General features: G+C 43.2%; 1 protein-coding gene across 1 annotated transcript in view; it reads left to right on the forward strand.

Annotated features, from left to right (window-relative positions):
• Positions 1–10,000, forward strand: part of LOC306914526 (guanine nucleotide-binding protein G(olf) subunit alpha-like) — a gene marked incomplete at both ends in the record, with an annotated part of 21,592 nt that overhangs the window by 3,417 nt on the left and 8,175 nt on the right. The window contains 3 exons of the mRNA XM_079491596.1: positions 1,285–1,382; positions 8,137–8,191; positions 8,945–9,018. Of these exons, the coding sequence (XP_079347722.1) occupies positions 1,285–1,382; positions 8,137–8,191; positions 8,945–9,018 (227 nt within the window). The remainder of the gene's footprint in view (positions 1–1,284; positions 1,383–8,136; positions 8,192–8,944; positions 9,019–10,000) is intronic.

Genomic DNA, 10,000 nt, shown 5'->3' on the forward strand with positions numbered 1-10,000 from the left:
ACAGTGATATAGTGACATCACACGATCAGCCCCTCCCCTAAGCCCTCCCCCTTTATCATACAACTACAGCTGTGGGTGCGGCTTCAGTTCAGGTGGATCACCACCCATCACCATTCATACTTAATGAACTGGTGGGTGTGCCCACATAAAAGCAACATTTTAACAAATACTTAAATTATAAATGATATCTCTTTATATAACAATAAGACCTGATGATCATGTTTTAGGGTGGGGGGAAAAAAAATCACGGCACTCCATCTTTAAGGATCATTTCATTCAACAGCACTATAATTATATCAAACTATTAACTACTAACTAAATGATATACAGTTAAAGTTATTGTTATATTCAGCTCACATAGTTATTTTTACACCAAAGACAAGTGTTTTCTCTCTCTGCTTGTCAAATGGCATGCTACCATTCAACAGGTGACAGCGCTGGTGTGTGTGTGTGTGTGTGTGTGTGTGTGTGTGTGTGTGTGTGTGTGTGTGTGTGTGTGTGTGTGTGTGTGTGTGTGTGTGTGTGTGTGTGTGTGTGTGTGTGTGTGTGTGTGTGTGTGTGTGTGTGTGTGTGTGTGTGTGTGTGTGTGTGTGTGTGTGTTCTAATGACAGTAATGACATGATGTAACGACCTCACCTGGGACTATTTCAACCTGAATACACGTGCGTCCGTGCGTGCGTGTGTGTGTGTGTGCATCTTGGGTGCGTGCGTGCGTGCGTGCGTGCGCGTGCGTCCTCTGAGGTGTCATTATATACAGTGTGTGTCTCTGAGGACACAGAGAGATGAAACAACAACATCCTCCCACAGGGAATTCAACCCTCAACCCTGACACTGCTGCTGTCTCACACACAGCAGACAGGCAGGCAGACAGACAGACAGACAGGCAGGCAGGCAGGCAGACAGGCAGGCAGGCAGGCAGGCAGGCAGGCAGGCAGGCAGGCAGGCAGACAGACAGGCAGGCAGGCAGGCAGGCAGGCAGGCAGGCAGGCAGGCAGGCAGGCAGGCAGGCAGGCAGGCAGGCAGTGGATCAGGGGTAGAGTGGCCGGTTGGGAACCGCAATGTTCCCAGTTCGATCCCTGTGGGCTCCCCCAGAGTTGGTGTCGAAGTGTCCTTGAGCAAGACTCTGAACCCCTAATTGCTCCTGATGTGCAGGTTGGTGCCTTGCATGGTTTCCACCTCCACCATCGGTGTGTGAACTGTGAATATGTCCAGAATCAATCTATGTAACGCTTTGGATAGAAACGCTATATAAATGCACCATCTATCTATCTGTATGTTTCTCAGGAGTTCTTCGAGCATGCTCAGTGTCTGTGGGAGGATGAAGGAGTGAAGTCTTGTTATGAACGCAACAACGAGTACCAACTGATAGACTGTGCTCAATAGTAAGAATGCACGCACGCACGCACGCACCAAATGGACCTTTTTGGTTCCACTTGTACACTCTGAGTTAGTTACACACAGGGTCATTTGGAACCCATGCCCTCAAGGACTATTTAAGACCCACTGGTGTAGCAGAGGGTTTCCAGTGAGCCAACATGCACAACAGCAGCACCAGGACTCTGTTTGACCAGAATGGAACAGAGCCTTCATTAGCGTCATTAACACTGACTCTGTTTGACCAGAATGGAACAGAGCCTTCATTAGCATCATTAACACTGACTCTGTTTGACCAGAATGGAACAGAGCCTTCATTAGCATCATTAACACTGACTCTGTTTGACCAGAATGGAACAGAGCCTTCATTAGTATCATTAACACTGACTCTGTTTGACCAGAATGGAACAGAGCCTTCATTAGCATCATTAACACTGACTCTGTTTGACCAGAATGGAACAGAGCCTTCATTAGCATCATTAACACTGACTCTGTTTGACCAGAATGGAACAGAGCCTTCATTAGCATCATTAACACTGACTCTGTTTGACCAGAATGGAACAGAGCCTTCATTAGCATCATTAACACTGGCCGCGGTTACATGCAGGCTGATCATTCCGAATAAATACTTCCGAATAAAATGCATCCGAAGTAATGTTTTTTGCTGCGTGTTTACATGGGAAATGGTCATTCTGAATGAGCGTTTACAAGGAGATGTGATATAAGACATGATACATGTTAATTCACGTGAAGAGAGAGAGAGAGAGAGAGAGAGAGAGAGAGAGAGAGAGAGAGAGAGAGAGAGAGAGAGAGAGAGAGAGAGAGAGACTGTTGAACACACACACACACACACACACACGCCTAGCCCCATATGTGCCCTCTCCCTACAACACACGCCAAGCGTTGTAAGCGCTGATCTACAGGCTGACAACGTGTCCCATCTGTACATCGCATAAAGCATATAATGCATAGCTTATCTGCACGATACACCATCGCCGCATCATTATGGCATAAAGTAGGCTACCAATTGGGTGTTTAATACTAGATTGATTGCAGGCAGCTGGTCATCAATACAATTAAACTGCAAAGCCGTTATGTTTCATGACGTTTTGGTTGCAACTTGGAATAGGCAAGTTATAAAAGTTTAAAGGGATAGGATGGACATAGGATAGCGATAATAGCGTATTCTTGGGAATGTGTGTGTGCGTGTGTGCGTGTGTGTGTGTGTGTGTGTGTGTGTGTGTGTGTGAGAGAGAGAGATTACTGAACAGCGGACTGACGGGATTTCGTCCTCTCTCTCCTCCGTCTTTCTGTGAGTCCCCCGATGCACTTAGCCTACAGTAGCATGAAGCATCCAGATACATATAGGCTGGCTATATAACCTATAGGCCTTTCAAACATGTTTGAAAATTATCAGAGTGATACCCAACTCGGGACGGTTGGATCTTTGAACACTCACAGATCAGGGGGATCATCACCACTGCTGCTGCTGCTCCACGTTTTTTTTTGTGGATTTCGGATCTGCAAAATGCACGAAATAACGCGCTCTATGTGCAAACTCCTCGGCGCGCCTTGGATATGAGCGCCTTGGAGTTGGAGCGCCTTGGAAATGAGCATGCTCAGAAAGACCAGAATGAATTTACATCCGAAGCAGTGTATACATGAGTCCAATTTTCTTTCAATCGCATTGAACATCGGAATAATCCGGCCAGTGACATCGGAATGGTTTTTAAATCGCATCGAGCATTTTCATTCGGATTTAAGTTTTTGTAGGTGTTTACATGACAACGTTTAATAGGATTTAACTTCTATTCGGAATTAAGAGGGGTTGAAAGACCTCATGTAAACGTACCCACTGACTCTGTTTGACCAGAATGGAACAGAGCCTTCATTAGCATCATTAACACTGACTCTGTTTGACCAGAATGGAACAGAGCCTTCATTAGCGTCATTAACACTGACTCTGTTTGACCAGAATGGAACAGAGCCTTCATTAGTATCATTAACACTGGCCGCGGTTACATGCAGGCTGATCATTCCGAATAAATACTTCCGAATAAAATACATCCGAAGTAATGTTTTTTGCTGCGTGTTTACATGGGAAATGGTCATTCCGAATGAGCGTTTACAAGGAGATGTGATATAAGACATGATACATGTTAATTCACGTGATGGACACGTGTTGGACACATAAAATATAGGCAGTTCATTCATTATGTGAAAGACGATACTTTCACTTTGAAATCCCATCATTTCATTCTGCAGTAGCTTTGAGGCTGCTGGTTGGATAGGGGCGGGCGTATATGTTTACCGTCTTTTATTCCCCACCCGCTGCGGCTCCCCTTCTCCGCTGGGAAGGTGATCATCTCGTTTTTTTTTATTTGTGATTCGTCTTTGCACAATGCACGTACATTGTGTAAGTAAGCGCTGATCTACAGGCTGACAACATGTCCCAATTAAACTGCAAAGCAGTTATGTTTCATGACGTTTTGGTTGCAACTTGGAATAGGCAAGTTATAGCCTATAAAAGTTTAAAGGGAGAGGATGGACATTATAGCGATAATAGCGTATTCTTGGGACTGTGTATTCTCCGTCTTTCTGTGAGTCCCCCGATGCACTTAGCCTACAGTAGCATGAGGCATCCAGATACATATAGGCTGGATATATAACCTATAGGCCTATCAAACATGTTTGAAAATTATCAGAGTGATCATCAACTCGGGACGGTTGGATCTTTGAACACTCACAGATCAGGGGGATCATCATCACTGCTGCAGCCTGCTCCACGTTTTTTTTGTGTGTATTTCGGATCTGCAAAATGCACGAAATAACGCGCTCTATGTGCAAACTCCTCGGCGCGCCTTGGATATGAGCGCCTTGGAGTTGGAGCGCCTTGGAAATGAGCATGCTCAGAAAGACCAGAATGAATTTACATCCGAAGCAGTGTATACATGAGTCCAACTTTCGGCCAATCGCATTCAACATCGGAATAATCCGGCCAGTGACATCGGAATGGTTTTTAAATCGCATCGAGCATTTTCATTCGGATTTACGTTTTTGTAGGTGTTTACATGACAACGTTTAATAGGATTTAACTTCTATTCGGAATTAAGAGGGGTTGAAAGACCTCATGTAAACGTACCCACTGACTCTGTTTGACCAGAATGGAACAGAGCCTTCATTAGCATCATTAACACCGACTCTGTTTGACCAGAATGGAACAGAGCCTTCATTAGCATCATTAACACCGACTCTGTTTGACCAGAATGGAACAGAGCCTTCATTAGCGTCATTAACACCGACTCTGTTTGACCAGAATGGAACAGAGCCTTCATTAGCATCATTAACACTGACTCTGTTTGACCAGAATGGAACAGAGCCTTCAATAGCATCATTAACACTGACTCTGTTTGACCAGAATGGAACAGAGCCTTCATTAGCATCATTAACACTGACTCTGTTTGACCAGAATAGGAACAGAGCCTTCATTAGCGTCATTAACACTGACTCTGTTTGACCAGAATGGAACAGAGCCTTCATTAGCATCATTAACACTGACTCTGTTTGACCAGAATGGAACAGAGCCTTCATTAGCATCATTAACACTGACTCTGTTTGACCAGAATGGAACAGAGCCTTCATTAGCATCATTAACACTGAGTCTGTTTGACCAGAATGGAACAGAGCCTTCATTAGCGTCATTAACACTGACTCTGTTTGACCAGAATGGAACAGAGCCTTCATTAGCATCATTAACACTGACTCTGTTTGACCAGAATGGAACAGAGCCTTCATTAGCATCATTAACACTGACTCTGTTTGACCAGAATGGAACAGAGCCTTCATTAGCATCATTAACACTGACTCTGTTTGACCAGAATGGAACAGAGCCTTCATTAGCATCATTAACACTGACTCTGTTTGACCAGAATGGAACAGAGCCTTCATTAGCGTCATTAACACTGACTCTGTTTGACCAGAATGGAACAGAGCCTTCATTAGTATCATTAACACTGGCCGCGGTTACATGCAGGCTGATCATTCCGAATAAATACTTCCGAATAAAATACATCCGAAGTAATGTTTTTTGCTGCGTGTTTACATGGGAAATGGTCATTCCGAATGAGCGTTTACAAGGAGATGTGATATAAGACATGATACATGTTAATTCACGTGATGGACACGTGTTGGACACATAAAATATAGGCAGTTCATTCATTATGTGAAAGACGATACTTTCACTTTGAAATCCCATCATTTCATTCTGCAGTAGCTTTGAGGCTGCTGGTTGGATAGGGGCGGGCGTATATGTTTACCGTCTTTTATTCCCCACCCGCTGCGGCTCCCCTTCTCCGCTGGGAAGGTGATCATCTCGTTTTTTTATTTGTGATTCGTCTTTGCACAATGCACGTACATTGTGTAAGTAAGCGCTGATCTACAGGCTGACAACATGTCCCAATTAAACTGCAAAGCAGTTATGTTTCATGACGTTTTGGTTGCAACTTGGAATAGGCAAGTTATAGCCTATAAAAGTTTAAAGGGAGAGGATGGACATTATAGCGATAATAGCGTATTCTTGGGACTGTGTATTCTCCGTCTTTCTGTGAGTCCCCCGATGCACTTAGCCTACAGTAGCATGAGGCATCCAGATACATATAGGCTGGATATATAACCTATAGGCCTATCAAACATGTTTGAAAATTATCAGAGTGATCATCAACTCGGGACGGTTGGATCTTTGAACACTCACAGATCAGGGGGATCATCATCACTGCTGCTGCAGCCTGCTCCACGTTTTTTTTTTGTGTATTTCGGATCTGCAAAATGCACGAAATAACGCGCTCTATGTGCAAACTCCTCGGCGCGCCTTGGATATGAGCGCCTTGGAGTTGGAGCGCCTTGGAAATGAGCATGCTCAGAAAGACCAGAATGAATTTACATCCGAAGCAGTGTATACATGAGTCCAACTTTCGGCCAATCGCATTCAACATCGGAATAATCCGGCCAGTGACATCGGAATGGTTTTTAAATCGCATCGAGCATTTTCATTCGGATTTACGTTTTTGTAGGTGTTTACATGACAACGTTTAATAGGATTTAACTTCTATTCGGAATTAAGAGGGGTTGAAAGACCTCATGTAAACGTACCCACTGACTCTGTTTGACCAGAATGGAACAGAGCCTTCATTAGCATCATTAACACCGACTCTGTTTGACCAGAATGGAACAGAGCCTTCATTAGCATCATTAACACCGACTCTGTTTGACCAGAATGGAACAGAGCCTTCATTAGCGTCATTAACACCGACTCTGTTTGACCAGAATGGAACAGAGCCTTCATTAGCATCATTAACACTGACTCTGTTTGACCAGAATGGAACAGAGCCTTCAATAGCATCATTAACACTGACTCTGTTTGACCAGAATGGAACAGAGCCTTCATTAGCATCATTAACACTGACTCTGTTTGACCAGAATAGGAACAGAGCCTTCATTAGCGTCATTAACACTGACTCTGTTTGACCAGAATGGAACAGAGCCTTCATTAGCATCATTAACACTGACTCTGTTTGACCAGAATGGAACAGAGCCTTCATTAGCATCATTAACACTGACTCTGTTTGACCAGAATGGAACAGAGCCTTCATTAGCATCATTAACACTGACTCTGTTTGACCAGAATGGAACAGAGCCTTCATTAGCATCATTAACACTGACTCTGTTTGACCAGAATAGGAACAGAGCCTTCATTAGCGTCATTAACACTGACTCTGTTTGACCAGAATGGAACAGAGCCTTCATTAGCATCATTAACACTGACTCTGTTTGACCAGAATGGAACAGAGCCTTCATTAGCATCATTAACACTGACTCTGTTTGACCAGAATGGAACAGAGCCTTCATTAGCATCATTAACACTGACTCTGTTTGACCAGAATGGAACAGAGCCTTCATTAGCATCATTAACACTGACTCTGTTTGACCAGAATGGAACAGAGCCTTCATTAGCATCATTAACACTGACTCTGTTTGACCAGAATAGGAACAGAGCCTTCATTAGCGTCATTAACACTGACTCTGTTTGACCAGAATGGAACAGAGCCTTCATTAGCATCATTAACACTGACTCTGTTTGACCAGAATAGGAACAGAGCCTTCATTAGCATCATTAACACTGACTCTGTTTGACCAGAATGGAACAGAGCCTTCATTAGCATCATTAACACTGACTCCGTTTGACCAGAATGGAACAGAGCCTTCATTAGCATCATTAACACTGACTCCGTTTGACCAGAATGGAACAGAGCCTTCATTAGCATCATTAACACTGACTCTGTTTGACCAGAATGGAACAGAGCCTTCATTAGCATCATTAACACCGACTCTGTTTGACCAGAATGGAACAGAGCCTTCATTAGCATCATTAACACCGACTCTGTTTGACCAGAATGGAACAGAGCCTTCATTAGCATCATTAACACCGACTCTGTTTGACCAGAATGGAACAGAGCCTTCATTAGCATCATTAACACTGACTCTGTTTGACCAGAATGGAATAGAGCCTTCATTAGCATCATTAACACTGACTCTGTTTGACCAGAATGGAACAGAGCCTTTGTGTGCATAGTCTATTCAATGACTGTGTGTGTGTGTGTGTGTGTGTGTGTGTGTGTGTGTGTGTGTGTGTGTGTGTGTGTGTGTGTGTGTGTGTGTGTGTGTGTGTGTGTGTGTGTGTGTGTGTGTGGCACGCACGCGCGCCAGTTTCCTGAACAGGTTGGATCCCGTACGGAGGAGTGACTACTCCCCCACTGACCAGGTGATGAACTACAGTATAATATTAACCACTAACAGAGTAATTAAAATATGTCTACAATGTCATCATTTAGTCCTATAGTAGACCCTTGAGGGAGGGGTGTGTGTGTGTGTGTTCTGTTTAGGCCTAATAATCAATGATAGGACTGTGGAATGCACTTCCCGTTGCAATCAGAACTGCAGCATCACTCCCGATCTTCCGCCGTAGTCTGAAAACCCACCTTTTCAGACTCCATCATGGCCCATAGCACTTACCCTACCCCCTTAGACAGCACTTCTTAGACTTATATAGCATTTGAAACAGACTTATAGCATGTCATGTAGACAGCACAATAAGTGCATTGTATGTAGTCATAGCACTTCATAGTATATATGTACAGCATAGTATAGCACATATGTGTAGTTTATATGTATAGTGTCATTATATAGATATGTTCTAGTTATAGTTTATATGTATAGTGTCATTATATAGATATGTTCTAGTCACGGTCTTAGCTTACGCATGTTTCGCGATAAATGCATTTTGTTACATATGTGATGTATTCCCATACTTTTTGTTCTTGCCTATTGTAAGTCGCTCTGGATTAAGAGCGTCTGCTAAATGCCTAAATTGTAAATTGTAAATTGTAATCAACTGATATGTAACTATTATTCATAACACATGTTATGAATAGTTATACTAGCTATAGTTCAATAGTTCATATTATGAATATCTGCCCCGATGCCACCATAATAATAATAATAATTATCTCTGCAGGACTTGCTGCGTTGCAGAGTTTTGACTTCGGGGATTTTTGAGACTCGTTTTCAGGTCGATAAAGTCAACTTCCAGTAAGTTTCAACCTCCTGGACCGAAAATAGACCAATGATTTGTTTTCCAAACATTGAGACAAACAATAATCATAATTCACAGATTTACGTACAGATCCCCAACGCTGTTGTTTTGGTTCATTCTATGTCCTCCTGTGTGTGTGTTGGCTGGGACAGCCGCTCCCTAGCTTGCTAGACTTGTGTATATCGTTGCTATACTTGATCATTTGTGACCACATTTGACCAAGGGACTTTTTAAATTTTCGTTTTTTTAATGTCATATGAAAGCAGGAAATCATAGCTTCAAATTGAGATTTGGTTGTTCAGTTTGACCCACCTGTTCTTTTAGAGATATGGTTTATAGAGTTGCCTAATGTCGAGTTGAGAAAACAGGCTTGAAAAGGTTCACTTCTGTGGTATCTAACATTACACCTATAGCTACATGTACATGTTTTAAATGTTTTTTTTTGTGGCTTTCGCCTTTGTTTTATTTTAATGGAGGGACAGACAGTTGGCTGACAGGAAATGGGGGGAAGACATGCAATAAAGGCTGTCGAGATCGGGAGTCGAACCCGCGGCACACTGCCAGACTGGATTACCAGCCAAGGTGCCTGGACCATTGAGCCATGGCCCAGGCCTACATGTACATGTTTAAGCATTTATTTCATTTGAGCCACGGTCCACCATTTGATGACATTCTTTGCCTCAAAACTAAAGAACATTTTGTCCACAATTCCTTTGCTGGGTACCTATGGTACCGTACCATAAGGAGGTACCTATGGTACCGTACCATAAGGAGAGAACAGGTACCTATGGTACCGTACCATAAGGAGGTACCTATGGTACCGTACCATAAGGAGGTACGGTACCTATGGTACCGTACCATAAGGAGAGAACAGGTACCTATGGTACCGTACCATAAGGAGGTACCTATGGTACCGTACCATAAGGAGGTACCTATGGTACCGTACCATATGGAGAGAACAGGTACCTATGGTACCGT

Source organism: Electrona antarctica (assembly GCF_951216825.1).
Source record: "Electrona antarctica genome assembly, chromosome: 21".
In the NCBI taxonomy this organism is placed as follows: Eukaryota; Metazoa; Chordata; class Actinopteri; order Myctophiformes; family Myctophidae; genus Electrona; species Electrona antarctica.